The sequence below is a fragment of the Vombatus ursinus genome, unplaced genomic scaffold, assembly GCF_900497805.2.
Source record: "Vombatus ursinus unplaced genomic scaffold, bare-nosed wombat genome assembly UNPS02014935.1, whole genome shotgun sequence".
In the NCBI taxonomy this organism is placed as follows: Eukaryota; Metazoa; Chordata; class Mammalia; order Diprotodontia; family Vombatidae; genus Vombatus; species Vombatus ursinus.
The window spans coordinates 2,601,009-2,618,817 of NW_020954713.1; the positions used below are offsets into that span (position 1 = coordinate 2,601,009).

Genomic DNA, 17,809 nt, shown 5'->3' on the forward strand with positions numbered 1-17,809 from the left:
CCAAGGGGCAGCTCAGATCAACGGGCTTGGGTCTGGGCCCCCACTGTTGCCTGTCCTCCTGACAACCTAGTTTTTGGGGACCTGGCTAATAGAAACTTGGGGTACAGGAGAGATGGTTCTCTCCTCCAGTCCCCACCCTTGTAGTCGTTCCCTCATCCTTGCCCCATACCATCATCTCAGAACCTTACTCTGGACCCTCAGCAAGATTATACCCCTCTCTTCCCACCAGCTGAGACCTCAATTTCCCCCCTACTGGACACCTCACAATCCCCTCCCTCTTTCCCCATGAGCCTGCTGCCAGATGGCTTAGTGACAGATACCCCTTCCTCAGACCTGAACTCCCATTCCAGGGCGAGTGGAAGAGGGAGATTCCATATCATCCCTTCCAGCTTCATTACCCTGGCATATATACTCCATCCCTTCCTTAGAGGGGTCCCCACGAACCTCCTTATGCAAATGGGAACAAGTTGGCAGTGAGCTCCAATAAATTATATATGACCAGAGCCTGCTGGACCTTACCTGTTCTTGGGAGCATGGCATAAGCCAATCACTCACTTCCAGACCTGAAAGGCCCCTTTCTGATAGGGCTAGAGGGTCATCAGCAAAGGGTAAGAGGCAGCTTGAGAACACTCCCTTTCCCGGACACAGCTCATGAGGTAGGGGTGAAGGGGACAGCTTGGCTTTGGGACCAGTTTAGACCACACAGATCACTGAGCTGAGTTCCCACCCTCCGGAACAAAGGGCTGGAATGTGTAGACCGGCCACAGTGCCAACGTTCCATCACTCAATTTAACTGAGTGCTGTCTCCAAGTGGAATGGTTGCCTCAGAGGTTACAAAGGTGGCTTTAGACAGAGGCCGGGGGACTGCTTGTTGGGTATGCTGGAGGGAAGTGGGTTCAGGTCTGGATTAGATGCCCTAAATGCACTTCCAGGCCCCTTCCAAACCTTGAGATTCTGAGCCTGGCCCCTGTCGCTGCTTGGTGATGCTCCTGTTCTTCATTCTAACACACTGGGGCTATTTCAGACTGCTCTTCTTAAACCTGTCCTCCCCTCCCCCCAAGCGGGTAAGCTTGCCTCATACTCCATGGGAGAAGTCTGAGGTCAGTCTCCCTCTGCGGCAAGGAAAGTGAATGGTCATGGAGTTGGGGGATGGGGGACTAAGGGTCCCAGGTGGTGATCCTGCCTCTCTCAGCTGGTCAGCCCCTCACCCTCTTAGCCTAAATCAAAGTTAAGGGTGAAAGGAGAGAGGCATCAGTGCAATGACAAGGGAGAGGCGTGTAGGGAGCAGATGTGAGCTGGAAGGCCACTGCTGGGAAGGGAGAGAAGAGGAAGCCGACACTAACCTGATTAGGAGTAATGGAGTGACCCGAGTGTGTCTGTGGGTAATCAGATTGCTCAGCTCTTTCTGGCTGCTAATGAAGACCTCAACCTCTCTCAGCATCCTACATGGGTATTTCTCGGTCCTCCTCACCCATCGCCCCCAGGCTCTGCTCCCTATTCCCCCCGACTAGCAAGGGAGGCCCAGCTCGGAACACCACCAATCCCCAGGGACCTCGGGGCTTCAGTGCTCCACTTCTGCGTCAGAGTAATGGCATCAGTTGGGGAGCTGAGGCCATGAGAGGCAGGGAGGAAAGCACCCTGCTTTTCTAACAGGCACACCTGTGTCTCTTGTGGAAAGTGGGTTGCACTGAAGAGCTCTCAGTCACCGGCCGTGTCCAGGGTATCTGTGTTACAGCCCTAAAGACCTGAGAAACTGGCTTTTCCAGCTGGGCATCTGGCAGCAGCTCAGAGATGGAGAAAGCCAGTTCTGAGGGCTCTGATTTCTAATCCCCAAGCACCAGTGGTCACTAGGACTCTCCCCCACAGAGGCCTTCAAGTGGCCTCACTGACCCCGGCTCATGCCCATTTCTACAGAGGGAGCCAGGGCCGTTAAATGTCCTCTCTGGCACCTCCAGGGACAACCTCCCAGCCTTGTCACCTGAGCAGGCGATGCTCAGGGTCAGACCCAGTGTGCAGAATGGAAGCCTCCAGCACTCCCTGGCCCCCCAGGGCCCAGCACTTTCCCCGTCAGTCTGCCCTGGGATATCTGGCCACAGCTCTTCCAGGAAGCCCAGCTTGCCTCATTCTTTCCCTCCCCCCCATTGCCTCTGCCTTCTCTTTAATTTGATTTTGTCTTCACTCCAGAGCCTCTGCAAGCCAAGCTGACTCTGGCTTCATCTACCTGGGCAGCTCAAGTTTCCAACAGCACTGGGGAGCGGCCGTCGCTTTCTGGTGCTCTCTCAGGCCAACCTGGAGCCCCCCCAGGCTGGGTCTGGTTACCAAGAGCCCAGGCTTCCTAGGACAGACCCCTCATCCCCCCCAGAAGAGCCTTCTGCTGGGGGCCAGCTCCTTGGACACCCCCCTTTTCCAATCCCTACTCCCGAACTCTTCAGCTGACAAGGGGGACAGGGTCAGGCCTGTGGGTCTGGCTCATGCCCCCCAGGCACAGTTCAATAGTTAGTTTTCCTCAGGACACGTAGAATGCCAACAAGGGCAATATTCCTGGAATACTCCAGGCTTCCAACCCTCCCAAGATAATTGCTACAAATCCTGCTTTCCTTAAGTGTGGAGCCCTGGCCAATGCAGTAATGAAAACAAACTGGCTCGACACAATCATTTGCATGCTCGTGCTGGTGCCTGGCAGGGTAACGGGGCACTGTTCCGGGGAAGCGAGAGGTTTCCAGAGAAGCTGGTAGCCACTTCTGTCCTCCAGGACTGTGGCCTGGGCACCTGGCCCCCTGCCCAAGCTCTTCCAGGCAGGGAGCAGAACTCTGCCCACCAGCAGCAGACCCTTAGCAGGTCCCCTAAAGCATGGTCCCGAGAGACTCCCCTGCCACAGGCCCGGAGTAAGAGCTGTTCTGTACAGAATGACATTTATTCACACAGGAACCAATCCTCAAAGTCTTCACCTGATTCTCAGTCACAGAAGTAGCCATGACAATCCAGACATCTCCAGAGGCTCAGAACCCTCCTTCCTGGAAGGTTTCAGGCCTGGTTCTGCTCTTCACATGATGAATGCTCAGGAGGCGGGAAGAGCGAACCACTTCCTCACCCTTATCTCCTTGGACCACTTGTGGTCAGTCAGCTGCCACTTCAAGTGTTCTGGGGATTCTCCCAGAGCTACAAGGCTTTGCCCAGTGTCCTTTCTTCCCGTGGGTTTAGAAATGCTAACTTGTTGGTCACATGTAAGTGGCGTGTCTTCCACCCCCCCAGAGGAAGAGCTCAGTCACACTGGGTACAGTGGGACAGAGACCACGGCTAAAGTTCTAGCTCAGAGCACTGGGAGAGCCTGTGTCCCTTGTGCCCTCTGGCTGAGGGCTAGTTGGCAAGCTGGGGATTCATCTGTAGCAACCACTCGATCATTTCCGTCAGGTAGGTCATACCATAATGCCGGGCAATGTTCCTGAAGATGCCAATCTGTTCTACAAAGACCTACAAAGGCAGAAAGGAACTGCCATCAGGCTGGAGAGGGCCACGAGGGAGAGCAGAACTACTGAAAGTGAAGATGCCACAGACAGAACCTGAAAGGAAACCCTTCGATGGGCTGAGCTGAGACCACTCCCCCCAGGAAGGATGGGCCTGTTCTTACCTTGGTCTGAATGGTCAGGGCAAAGTCTCCGGCACAGCTGCAGTAGACGGGCATGTTGGCCTCCTTCACCCCTTTACACTTGAGGCAGATCTAAAACAAACAGGAAAGCTGAAGGAACCTCCCCAGCAGGCTGCAGGCTCCCCACTGAGCTGGGTGGGAGGGATGGGCTCCAAAGCCCCCAGTGCCAGACCCCACAGCCTCCTTCCCTCGGGCCTCAGCTCAAGAAGCTGTAATAGCTCCCGGATGCCTGAGGTCATGCTCACATGCCTAACCATCCAGGCCCTCCATGATCTGGTTTCTCTCTGTGGCCAACCTGACCTCCCACTGCTCCTCAACACACGTTGTGGGTATCTCAGGCAGATTCTCAAACCTTTCCTCTTCCACCTGCACGACTCTCCTTTCCCTGACCACTGTAGCCTCTGAATTTCCTCTTCCCTTCAGTGATAAGCTATCCCAAATAATGAAGTGTTTGATTACACAAGATGCTAACTTTGTACTGGGGCCTACAGATCTTAACTGCCCCCTGCATATATCGTGAGGGCCTGGAGAACAGGGGCAGTGTTCTCTCTTCCCTCTGTATCCCCCCTGGGGGTGGGCATAGGTGTCAATAAATACTTGCTGAATGACTGGAGGACTTTCTTAATGGGCTCACCTCATTTCCTCACAGCTGGGAAATGCAAGGCTACTCTCTTGACCAGTGCAAATAGGACTGAAAAGCAGTGACTCAGTCCCTGGGCCCTCCCCAGGAATTCCTTCCCTCTCTCTCAAGGGTTAACGAGTTTGGTTGCTACCACCCGGAAAGCCAGCCCCAGTCACCACGAGCCTGTGGTCCTCCAAGTGAAGGGACCTCTCTTCTGGGGGAGTTCCCCTCTTATCACCTGCTTCTCTCAAAAGGCCGTTGATGCTTGTTTAATGGACAGGGATGCTCTCCTTAGAGAAGACATTGCAGGCACAGTGCTGCAAGGCCCTGAATGGGATGTGCCCGGCCCAGTGCCCCACCTCCAGGCCCTTACCAAGTCCTGCAGGGTAAAGGCCATCAGCTTCTTCTGAAGGGCTTCTACCAGGGCCATCTCAATGTGGCCAGAGTCATATGCCGCCTGGCAGTTGGAGCAAAGCCACTGAGGCAAGATCGAGACATCCTAAGTGGGGAAGGAAAAGGCAATGAGATGAGCCCTCCGGCCAGGGCTTCTGGGGCTCCAGGAATTCAGACATGGTCTGTGCTTGTGCATCACGGTGGTGTGATGAGTCTGCACAGAGGCCAATGGCCAGAGAGCAGAGGCCAACAAGAGGTGGCCAGCCCCTCCTGATGGCCCCTCAGAGGAAGGAAGAACCCGGGTCCAGGGCTGGTCCACAGCGCTGCCGAGAACACTAGCAGGAGGGGTGGGGTGACTCAGAGATTCTAGGTTATCAGGTGCCAGGAAGGCAGGGTGTGATGCCAAGGTGTAGGAAGGGGAAAGGGGGCGAGGGCTGGGGCCGGGAGCTGAAAAACCTGGTCTGGAAGATCACATCCCAACGAGGAGGGGCCTCAGGGCTCACTGAAAGGCCAGAACGTTGGCTGATCCATACCTGAGACAGGAAGGGGTCTTTGCAGAGGTCCAGGTCCCGGCAGAAGTTGCAGTTCCGGCAGATGACTTCAGGCAGCACAAAGGAGCGGCAGGGGTCCCGGAACTGGGCCTCCTCGGAGAACTCGCCCACGTCCACAAGCCGCAGGAGATCGCGATTCAGCTTGTTCACTTGATTGGTGATGTTGGTGTCCAGAGACAGCACCTGCAGAGACAGCCCAGAGGAGCTGGCCAAGGATGCTGGAAAGGAGCTGAGCCGCTGCGTCCCAGGGCTACCTCTCTCTGAGCTGGATGGCATCACTATCTTATCTCTTCCACTGACTGCATAGGGATCTGGCTCCTCTCAACTGCCCTTAACACTGCTGCTGCTGTTGTAAAGTACACAAAGTTCCTGACTTACTAGTTTAAGATTTAGAATGTGTTTTGCCATAGAAATATTATTATAAAAAGGGTAGGCTTCAAGGTCAACCCACAAAAATCAATAAAATCCAATAGGTTTAGTGGGAAAATACACTAGGCTGAGGCTCAGGAGATCTGGATTCTAGTCCCAGCTCTGAAACCAAAGCCACATGCCCTCTTTGGGCCTCAGTTTCCTCATCTCTACAATGAGGGCATCAGGCTAGGTGACCTGTGAGACTCCTTCCAGCCCCAGCAGACTATCATTCTAAGTCTACAATAGCAGTAGTCCTATGGAATTTAACCTGTTTTATAGAACACTATTCTTAGATCCAATGTGGGATGCCACGAAATCTTCCTACTGAAGACTGGCCACAGAAATAGGAACATGCTTCTTCTATACCAGATGGTGGAAGCAAGGACTCTAGTAAGGTTGGAGTGGTGAGAAGTGGACGGGGATGAGAGCCCAAACATGAGACAGAGAGAGTGGCAAGGGTAGAGAGTTTTCCCTGGCCTCCCCCATGGCCCACAGCCACAGGCCCTGCGCTGCACAGGCAGCAGCTGGAAGGCAGCCCATGGGAGATGCTCTCCAACCTTCACCCTCTCGCTGAGCTCCAGCTGCGTCCCCACAGTCTGAGCCCTCTTGGCACCTGAGTGGACTCTGGCAGGATTTCTGGACGCCAGGGGTCCTTCCTTACCTTGCACACATATTTTATGAACTCTAGGGCTGGGTTGTTGAGGAGTAGATGGGAGCCAGGGAGGAGTGGGAACATGTCGGAGGGCTCTGTGGAGTTGCGGGAGCCCATCACTTTCTTTTGGATCTTCTGCGTGATGGTGAAGAAGTTCTGGGTAAGCTCATTGGCTACATAATCTTGGGAGAAGGTGATCATTCCTGGGAGAAAAGAAAGGCCTGGTAACTCTTCTTATACCCTGAAGGGGCTACCAGAAGAGTTTGGGGCTTGAATTAGAGATCACTAATTCCCACACATGCCACAGAGAACATGGAGCAAGGGACTAGGCCTCAGGCACAGCTGCAGGCCGTGGCAGGGCACCTCACTCACCAGGGAGAGCCCCAGCTAGCCCTTCAGCCTCCTGGGACAACTGGCTGTTCCCTCTCCTCTTGACGGGGGTGCACCCAGGGGCACTGCGTCTCAGCTCCTCTTTCATGCTGTGGTACACAGCCACGATATATGCTGGAGAGAAAGAAGGCAGTGACAGAACAGTAGTGACCATCAGGGATATGCTACTCAGCACTGAGGGACCTTGGACAAGTCACTTTCTCTGGGTCAGGTGTCTGGTTCCTCAACCACAAAAGGAAGGGGGAGAACTGGGTGATCCCTTACAGCTCTAAATCCTAAGGTGTTACTTAAGGCTTAAATAATTTTCCTTCTTTCAATGAACCAAAAGCCCTTCCTAGTTAAAATCCCTGGACTTCTGTGAATGTGTAGATGCTAGGGGACCAGTCTCTCCTAACCACCGGCCCTATTAAAAGTTAGAGAACCACCAACAGAGAAACAATATCCAGAAACAAACAATAAAAACAAACGTATCCAAAATTCAAAACTACAGGACAAATACACATAGGATCAATCTCAAAGGCAACTGTAGAAGCGCTTAAGAGGCAAACCTGGATATATGCTGGAACTAAAGGATATTTCAAGAGCCCCTCAGAAAAAAAAATTCCTGAAGGAGGTAATGAAGAGACTTAACAGAAAACACAAGTCACACAAAGTTCAAAAAAAAAAAAACAGGGAAAATCAGCAAAAAGCTTGCTTCACTGTGGGAAGCAAAGGATCAAGAGCAGGCATTCCCAAGGCTGCCAGGAGGGGAGGACTGGGTGGATGCTGGGAGGCCCTGAGCTCTGCCTAAGACAGACTCAGAAGGCTCAACTTTAGGACCACTGGCATGACACAGATCAATGACAAGCAGAAGACTCGGGAAATGTCTACTTGTGGAGAAAGGACAACAATTTCTTGGGATAAACAAAACCAAACCACAGTCTGCAACCTAAAAACTCACAGGGCCATGTCAACAAGGGGAGTTTGGCACCTCCGGACTCAGGATCCACCCCCTCACCCGTCTTGTTTTGGGTCCACCCAAGTTTGTGTTTTGGCTTCACCTAAATTTCATCGAATATTTATATTTACTGATATCCATCTCAATCAAGCTTGCTTTTAAGCTGCCCCCTCTGCAAAATTTCTTAATTGTACACTTGAGGGTCCCCTTGTCTAAATCCTATATAATATAAACCTTTCAGAGCCATACCCTTTGAGGGCGGGAAGGAACCACACCCTCTGTGGCTTGCTCTCCTGCACCAAACAACCTAATAGATTTCTTTCTAAAACTATTTCAGATTTTGGGGCATTTTTCTCAAAGTGATGATTTCAGATATCAAATTCAAATCAGCACCGAGACAGGAAAGAATACTACTGCATGATAATGAGAGAGCAACAATATTAACATGGCAGTAAGGTGGCTCAACGAATTGAGCACTGGCCTTGGAATCACAAAGACTCATCTTCCTGAGATCAAATCTGGCCTCAGACCCTGGCTGTGTGACCCTGGGCAAGTCACTTAACCCAGTTGGCCTCAGTTGCTCATCTGTAAAATGAACTGGAGAAGGAAATGGCAAACCACTCCAGTATCTTTGCTAAGAAAATTCAAAAGGGGTCAAAGAGTCAGTCATGACTGAAACGACTGAACAACAACAAATTTGGGTAATAGTGGACCATCCCAGCTCTGACATTCTGTGCTCTAAGGGCCCTCCTAGCTCTGACATTCTGGTCCTAAGGGTCCTGACATCCACTAAGATCCCATCAGTCATGGAACTCCATCTCATCACCATCCTTCATAGGGCCATGAACTCCAAACTTCCACTTAAGGAGAAAACTCAGCACAACGCTCATTTCTCACCTGCCTTTACTACTTGGGACTTCTCTGATTTGACCATGCCCTCTCTCTTCAACTTCCCCCATTGGACTAGAAGCTCCTTGAGGGCAGGGATTTGTCTTTCTTTTTTTTTGTATTTGTATCTCCAGCATTTAGCCCAGGGTCTGGCACACACTAGGTATTCAATAAATGTTTATTGACTATTAGTGACTGACATTCTAGATCTCAAAGTGCCCTCCAGTTCTCACTTCTACATAAGAAACTTCCAAATCTTTTAAGTGTTAAAACCTTCCTCTAACAGATAACCTAAGAAGAAACACAAATTATATGTGATCACTGAAAAAAATTTCCAACCTTACACTAATCAAAGAAATGCAAAGTAAAACAACTTGAGAGTACTACCTCACATCCATAAAGCAAAAATGACAAAAAATCAGAGCTATCAGGGTCAGAATTACAGGGAAAAGAAAGTACGCTCAAATGTGAGCATATTTTAGTGGAGTTGCAAATTGGTATAATTTAGCAACATTGAACAAGAAATATAAAACAATCATATCCTCTGACCTAATAATCTCACTGGAAACATATAACTAGTGTGTAATTAAAAAGAAAAATACACGTTGAAATAAACACAGGGAAACACAAAATAAACTAGTACAAATTAATATGATATGTTACAATTAAAGTGTCAAATATGGAAATATGCAAACATATGAATTAATGTAATGTGAAGGAATTTAGAATTACAATAGTACATATGCTAAAAATACATATTTACATGTATGAATGGATTATCAAAGAAATTATAAGTTGTGATTATTTGTAGTTTTTGAATTGTAAATAATTTTAAAAGTATGTTTGGTTTTTTATGAAAAGTTAAATTCATAATAAAATTATATTAAAAACAATTAGTAGTCCCAACCATGTGTGTATTGGGGCATATAAATGTCTGGTCATTATCCAGAACAGCAATAAAACAAAAACAAACCTCCCTCAGCAAATTCAACAGAAGGTCCTGTAGGACACCTATAAAAACTGTGACCTGGATCAATAGCCAGCCAAGGAGAATGAGGAGGTGGTGTCAAATAGACAGCAGAAGAACTAAGAGTAAGCACAAAAACTTAGAAAGGAAAAAAGTATCAAGGAGAAAGTGAGTGTCAAAGACAGCGTCTTTGGAAGACAGCGTCAAAGGCTTCAGACAGGTCAAGAAAGATGAGAATTGAGAAAAGGTCATTATACTTGGCAATGAAGATACTGTTAGTAACTTTAGATTTCAGTTGAATGAAATTGTGAGAATCCAGAGTGTAGAGAATTAAGAAGAGAATGAGAGGAAAAGAAATGTCGTGCCTTCTCAAAGATTTTAGTCACAAAGGGAAGAGAAATATAGAATTGCCTTGCAACAGTGAAGGCCCATCCAAGGTTATGTAGCATAAATTTGTAGTGGAACCAGCAAGCACAGTTTCATAGTTTTTTTTTTCACTTTTGCTCAGCAGCATATATACAGAAGCAAAGGTATGTGGATGGCAAGAGTGATCCAAGGTTGACACTTGGCAGTCCAAGATCATTGATATGAAAAGGCGTCAAGGAACTCAAGAAAAAAGGACAGTGAAGAGTGTGACTGGTTTATCAAGATTATTGATATAAAAAGAAGTCAAAGAACTCAAGAGAAAGGGATAGTAGAGAGTTCAACTGGTTTACCAAGGTTTACTATGGTGAAAGGAGGAAGGTACAGCTAATACATCAGTGATGGCCTGGGAGAGATCTGAGGGGTCAAGGGGCTGGAGATCACAGAGTAGACAAAGACCAGGGTTTACGGGTTTCAAGGCAGAGGGAGAAGTAGAATAACAATGGATGTGATAAGAGAATATCAGGGGCAGCTAGGTGGCGCAGTGGATAGAACACTGGCCTTGGATTCAGGAGGACCTGAGTTCAAATCCGGCCTCAGACACATAACACTTACTAGCTGTGACCCTGGGCAAGTCACTTAACCCCATTGCCTAGCCAAAAAAAAAGAAAGAGAGAGAAAATCATAGTCTGTGAACATGGAAAGTAGAGGTAGAGGGAGAACCTACAAGTAGCAATGGGCAGCAAGGAATATTCCAACTCCCCAACCTTGATCAGTGAGTCCAGCCAGTGCTGGAAAGGGTAGGCAGGGAGACTGAGGGCACTGAGTCTCGGGGAGAACCAGAAGACGGGAGTAAGAAAGGAAAAGACAGTATGACAGTTGTCTTCAAGTATACAAAGGGCTGCCCTTTGGAAGAGGTAGGAGACCTGGTATGTTGGGCCCAGAGGGCAGAACCAGGAGCAACAGGTAGAAGTTACAAAGAAGCACATTTATATATCTGATTCTTCACAAAGAGGTGCCCAAAATCGGATGCAGTGCCTAAAAATGTAATGGGTTCCCCGTCACTGGAGATCTGCAAGCCAAGGACGGAAAGGTAGTCAAGCATACTGTACTGGGATTACTTTGGGGTATGGGTGACACTGTGAAGGGCACATTTACCATCACAGTCTATGCCAGAGAATCTGGCTGGGACGCCCAGAGAAGAAGGAAGGGTCCTCACCAGGCAGGGTGTCAGGACAACCACGACAGGAGCTGAGGATGGCAACGGAGATTCACTCACCTGAGATAATCATGAGAAAGTAGCTCTGGCAAGAGGCCGCCCGGGGAAGAAACTGCACAACGTTCCAGCTGTTCTCCAGTAAGTCTTCCACATTGGATTCTTCTATCATCTCCTCCTCTGCTTCCTCCTCCTCCTCTTCCTCACTCTCCTGCTCCTCCTCTGCTTTCTGCTCTTTCTGGGTGCTTGGCTGAAGGATTTTACGCATTACCAATTAAATTCTTGCTTCTATTTTCAGTGTCTTCACTATAAATATGACTCAATCACCACCAGCAGAGTGCCTCATCTGGGGCCAAGATGCCTCCCCATGTCACTCCCCCTGTCTCTAGGGTAACATCTAAACTGATGGGCCTGCCATGCTAGCCATCTCCCCCTCAGCCATCTGGCACGGACCTGCCTCACTCAGTTGTCTTTTCTTCCTCTTCATCTGCTCTGCTCCAGCCAAACTGGCTTCCTCACTGGCTCCTGGACAGTAATACTGCACATCTCTCTCTGTGCTTGGGCAAAGGCTGTCTCTTTGGACACTAGCTTCAGAGAATCCCCTTTCTAGCACTGCTTCCTAGAATTCTTGGCTTTCTTCAAGAATTAGCTCAGGTGCTTTTTCTTACGTGAAGAGTTCTCTGCCCTCCCCCAATTGTTAGACCTCACTCACTCTCCAAATCATCTGGTTTTTACTTCTATGTGTGCATGATGTATACCTTGTGTAAGACTGTGTCTCCGGAGCCCAGCCCCGCTCTGGCACACGGTGAGGACTTAATAAACATTTGCTGAGTTGAATCGAACATGTTCTCATCTTTACCAAGGCACCAGGGTGTCTCAAGAGGGAGCTTCCGACTATCTAATATACATACAACTCAATTCACAATCTTTCTGAGCCTCTGTTTTCTCACTTGTAAAATGGGGATAATACTTTTAATACCTGTAGAAGCATATTTTAAAAATCTCCTCTACAGTTTCCCTAGAAATAGTAAGGAATAATATTTCCGTAGCCTAAAAACCTTTCTAAACTCTTCTCTTTAGGAAAGTGGGTAGAACAAAAGCTAAAGCCTTTCTTAGGGAAAAGGATTAAGGATGTTGACCACACTTAACTCCTGTCTAGAGGAATCCACTGATTCCTTGAGAGTAGTGGTTTAGGAGGAATGGGAGAGCAGCTTGGTTACACAGTAATTCTGGAATACTAACCCAACCTGTACTTACATTTATTTTGTTCTTTCCCTTGTTCAAGATTTCTGTAAATGCTACCTGAATTTACCTTGGGATAGTGAGTCATGTTGGAGGGCGTGGGAGACTATGCCACACTGACCATCTCTCCAAGCTAGAAATGCTTGGATTATTATTAATGTGCAATTAAATAAAATCATTTCTGGCAGACTTGAGCCTATCAGTGCAGAGTATCATATTAGTATTGATATTTTTTTCTTTGACATACTTAATAGGATTGCTGTGAGAATCAAATAAGATAATGCACATATGCAGAGCACTTTAGACACACCAAGTTCTATATAAATGTCAGATTATTAACGGGTGACAGGAGATGGGGAGAGACACATGGCAGGAGCAGTGAACAGTGTGGGCAAAGGCCTAAACAGGCAGAAAAGTGCACGTGGCAAACAGGCCAGTTTGGCTAGAGCACAGAGGACTGGGCAGAGCAACATGAGAGAAGGCTGAAGAGATAGGGCAGCACCAGATTCTAAGGGTCTTTGAATGTCTAACAAAGGAATGTGAACTTGAATTGGGAGACAGGAGGGAGACACTAAACGATTTCTAGGCTGGTGAAGGATTTGAATAAATCCACACTCAGAGAACAGGTTAAAAAGTGGAGGGGGGAAAACCTGTTAAGTGTCACTAAAAGAATAAAGGTGGTTGCTATTGAGGGCCTGTAATGGGTTAGCAACAGTGGGAACAGAAAGGAGAGGGCAGATGGGAGAGATACAAGGGACAGGATTTGATAAATGATTTGATACAAGAGATAAGACATAGGAGAGAGTCAAAGACAACACTAAAGATTTGAACTCGAGTGACTGGGTAGATGGTGGGCCTAAGGACAGAGATAGTAAGGTCAGATAAAGTGCGTGTTTAGAGAAAAATCAAACAAGCGTGGCTTTGGATGCACCGAGTTTGATAGGTCCACCTCCAGCAACTTCCCCACCTCAAACAACACCCTAAGCCCAAGCTACTACTGACCTCTCCATAGTGGACATGGGTTGGAACTTTTCCTTTGATTCCCCCATAGTTAGCAGGATCCATCCAGAGAAGAAATTCCCAGCACCGGGAGAAGGAGATTGTCAAGGAATGGAAGATCTCTTTGGAATGGATGCTGAAAATGCAGTAACACAGGGATGATCAAGGAACCATAAACCACATTTTTGCTCAGACTCCCTAGGGAGCCACAGCCAGCTCAGCTGGTCTATGTCACGGGGGGGCCCTTAGCAAGGCTGGGACATTGTGCCCCGCTACACGGCACGATCCACCAGAGGCCTTGCATCTTTACCATAACATGGTATAGGACATCATAAATACATGGCATAGCAGGTGGAATCTTCTGTCATTATAAATGTATATTTACAAAAAATATTTAAGGGTCCCTCACAACAAATGGTCCTGAGTATGTTTGCCCTAGACAGTTGCCCATCCCCAGTCTAGCATGAGAGCCACCAGTCTGTAAAACCGCCTCTTCTTTTGAAATAAGCCACTTGTCCAAGGAGAGCCAATGCTCTGAATGTAGCCCATGTTGCAGTCCTAGGGTCCTCTGTGACCATATCCCCAGGGACCACCTTGGTGATGAGGTTGCCCCCAACTGTCACCTGTTGGTGATGTAGTCTATGTAGGCAATGGCATCCTCAATGCGACGCTTCTTGGTACAAAGGATGATGCGATTGAAGTTGGCATAAATGACTGAGGAACCCAGACGTTTGAACTCAGCTACAAGCCTGAAGTGGAGAAGAGGAGACACTGTGATTGAAGGAAGAGTTGCAGCAGCAGGGGCTTCACGGAAATCCTTTCTGCTGGGGCAGTGGGCTCTATCAACCGTACAGGCATGTCTGTGGAAGGAGGATTATGCTCGCTCTGCTTGGCCAAGGAGGAGAGCAGTGAATACAAACTGTGAAGATGCCAGGAAAAACTTCTGAATAATGAGAGCTGTAAATCAATCAATCAATCAATTAATCAATGAATAACGAGAGCTGTCCAAAAGTGAAATGGGTTACCTTGCACTTTCACGTAATATGGAACAGAACATGTCACAGATGGCAGAATTTTGTCATTAAAAGTATACATTTGTAAAAAATGTCCTATTAAAATACCCATCCCTGTGGCCCCAGAATCACCTCTGAATAAGAAGGCTCTTCTTAGATAAGAGGCCACCTGTCTGTAAGCCAGCCCCCCCCCCCCCCAGCCCTGGGGTGCTCTGTCACCACATCATGGTGCAAGGCTGTCACTGGAGAGTAGTGGGCAGAGGCCACATGACTATGTCAAGGGTGGGACTGAACAGCCACTGATCCCCTTCCAACACTGGAGCACTCATCAGTAAGGTCCAGCTGGGGACAGCACCACGGCCACAGCAGACAGCCTTCCGACAGAGGAGCTTCAGAAAGACCACACTCCCCTGATCCAGGGGGCCCCTCACAGCCTCCAAGGCTACTCACTGCAGGAAGAGCTTCTTCATCATGCTGAGGAGAGTGCGGTGCAGAGCCGGGTCGTAGAGGAGGGAGGATGGGGACCGCAGCCAGCGGTAAAAGTGCATCACCTGGTTGTCGGCATAGACGTTATGGTACTGAGTGATCTCCTTCACCCAGCCCACCACCATGCTCTTCAAGATCCTGTCAAAGAGACCCCGAGAGAAGAAGAACTCCTGATCACGCGTGCATTCCCGCATGTCCGCATGGACGTCTCACCACCTCAAACTCTGCAAGTAAAAACACACCCATCCTTTCCCTGGTACTTCACTCCCTCGTCCAAAGCCAACAAGCTCTGCCAACGCCGGTCACTCAGGAATGGCCGAACGGAAGTCTGCGCTGTGCGAAGCACGAACCTCAGAGCCACCTTTGACTACTCCGTGTTTTTGAGTTGAAGCAATCAGAGTCCCAAAATCTGAGTCAAGGATGGCCATGCCACTTGCTATGTGATCTTGGGCCACTGAGTTCACCTCTCTAAGTCTCGATTTATTTCCTCCTATTTCAAACAGGAATCATACCCAGGTTACAGTACTAGAGGACTTCAGAATGGAAAGGGACCCTAAGAGGTCACCCAGTCAACCCACTCCTGGACTCTCCTCTGCTAAACACCACACACCTGGGGCCGTCCAACAGCCTAACCAGAGTCACTGTGAAGTACAGCAATACATATTTACACCTCCACACACATCGTCGTCATCCTTCACAACCCACACAAAGTCATGTTACTCCTTCCTTTTATAACACACCTCACTTCTCTCCCTTCCTTTCCACTCCCACTGCCACCACCCTCGATGGCATCCTCCTCACCTCAAGTCTTAATTGTCCTCCCTGCTTCCAGTCTCTCCTCTTCCTGCCCATCTTGTATAGACCTGCTTTGACACCACAGGCTTCTGAAAGCAAAACTCTGATCCTATCAACCACTCCGCAATGAATCCATTACCTGCAGCATCAGATCTAACCTCCTTGGCCTGGCATTCAAACACCCTTGATATCTGTCCCTAGACACCATTCCGCAGCCTCACCTCCTGCTGTCCTCTGTGAATACCAGCCAAATTCATCTTTGAACATGGAAGCACGTTTCTGCCTGTGGCTTTGCTGGGGATATTCTCCCAGCTAAAAGGACGTCCTGTAGGCCCTCTGCTCTTCTGCATTCTATCCATCCTTCAAAGCTCCATATAACTGCTGCTTCCTCACTGACGTCTCCCTCGCCTCCCAGAAGAGAGTTTATTCTCTGTCTGAACAACCACAAGCACCCACAGTGTCTACGCCAACATCTTTCAAATTGGGATAAACCACCCATCTAATTTCCTGTCTGTGTCTGTTGTTAACACTTGTAGTCACTTAACCAGAGTTGGCTTTTCATTGGCCCAGAAAGAATCACTGAACACACCCAACGATGTAAGATACATATCCAAGTGACAATCAGTCTATCACAATAAAAACTCGGGTGGTGTCTATTTACACTCTTAATTTCTTCTTTTAAAAAAAAAAAACCTTGAAAAGAAACTGGTATATTTAATGCCAGTTATGGGTAATTAAGTGGAACTAGGAAGTTTGAAAAGACAAAAAAAGACAAGAGAGTTAATACCTAAGACTCTACCAACAAAATGTTCATGAATTGAGTTTGAATACCAAATCCCTAACAGAAGATATGCAAATATGACTGCAGTATCTAACTGGAGTACCATGAAAATGATCCTAAATTCACAGTGAAATCACAGTATATGAATTCAAAATTTAAGTTACCAAATTTCTATAAAAAGTTTCATGGTTCCTACAAAATCACAAAGGCACTGAACCACAAGAAAATTTAAAAACAAAATACCCTAGAATATAAATGAAGTTTCACCAGCTTCAAAACTCAGCTTTGAGAGAGTACAAAGAATTCTGAGGCTGGAATCAAAAAAAGTTGGCTTTGAACTTTGCTCTTGACAATTGTGTGCCCTTGAGCCAGGCACTTACCCTCAATGTCTCAGTTCCTTCTCTTGTGAAATGGGAACATTATTCCCTGTATTATCTTATTGTGAGGATTGAATAATATAACATACAAAAAAGAGCTTTGAGGTGCAGGTAGGTGGCACAGTGGATGGAGCACAGGCCCTGGAGTCAGGAGGACCCGAGTTCAAATCTGGCCTCAGACACTTACTAGTTGTGTGACCATGGCCAAGTTACTTAACCCCAAATGCTTCCAAAAAAAAGAAAAGAGAGAGAGAGAGAGAGAGAGAGAGAGAGAGAGAAAGCTTTGAAAACCCTAGAGCTACTGTTATTATCATCCCTATCACTCTCCAAACACTGACTTACATAAGGAAAAGGAAAAATGAAAATTATTGCAAAACATCTCACAAAACGAACCGTAAAATTCAATGTAGTTCTCAGTGACACAACACTGATAGCAAACAATCTTTCAGTAAAATGATAGACTACTATAATATCTGAAATAAAATTTATCTGAAAATATAAGATTTTAAAAAATCAATCTTATATTTGGTGTCATTAGTTATTATTTAGAAAAAATGTCACCAAAAGACTGCACCAAAAAGTTCCACCAAAATTCCACGTAAAGTGAAAGCTTCCACCCCTGCAAACAGGCTGAGGACCTCCGGTCCCTTTCAGTTATTACACTCTATAGCCTTGTACCTTGTGTAATTCAATCTCGTGGCTAGTTTCTAAGCTCCTTTAGGGCAGACCAGGAGACAGTCCAGTGCCAGAGTTGACAAGCCAAGCTGTGGCCGGATTTGAAGCTGGCAGGACCCAGAAGCTTCTTGGTCGATAAAACAGGCTGCAGCCACCACACCCATGCCCAGGCCAGCCGTGATGCCTGCTGCTTCCTGATCGAATAGCTCCGAGCACATCTCTCCCACTGATCACTGCCACTGCCACCAGGATTATGACTGGCAGCTTGATTTTTGTTGACACTTGGGTATCTTTGTCTGGGCCTGTCCTCTAAGCGACTTTTGAATGTTGTGACTTGGGGTTAACTTGTACAGCTTTTGAGAACTGAAGTGCTTGTGTGATGCTGGCTAAGTCACTCGGTTTCCT

The 17,809-nt window shown here is 47.8% G+C and overlaps 1 protein-coding gene across 2 annotated transcripts in view; it reads right to left on the reverse strand.

Annotated features, from left to right (window-relative positions):
- Nucleotides 1–2,905: 2,905 nt before the first annotated feature.
- Nucleotides 2,906–17,809, reverse strand: part of POLE (DNA polymerase epsilon, catalytic subunit) — a 66,899-nt gene continuing 51,995 nt past the window's right edge. For both annotated transcript variants that reach the window (XM_027844177.1, XM_027844175.1), the window contains exons 40-49: nt 14,741–14,914; nt 13,901–14,026; nt 13,281–13,413; nt 11,100–11,286; nt 6,648–6,779; nt 6,285–6,478; nt 5,195–5,395; nt 4,642–4,767; nt 3,629–3,718; nt 2,906–3,471 (exon numbers count right to left, since the gene is read on the reverse strand). In XM_027844177.1, the coding sequence (XP_027699978.1) occupies nt 3,358–3,471; nt 3,629–3,718; nt 4,642–4,767; nt 5,195–5,395; nt 6,285–6,478; nt 6,648–6,779; nt 11,100–11,286; nt 13,281–13,413; nt 13,901–14,026; nt 14,741–14,914 (1,477 nt within the window). In that variant the 3' untranslated portion in view covers nt 2,906–3,357. The remainder of the gene's footprint in view (nt 3,472–3,628; nt 3,719–4,641; nt 4,768–5,194; nt 5,396–6,284; nt 6,479–6,647; nt 6,780–11,099; nt 11,287–13,280; nt 13,414–13,900; nt 14,027–14,740; nt 14,915–17,809) is intronic.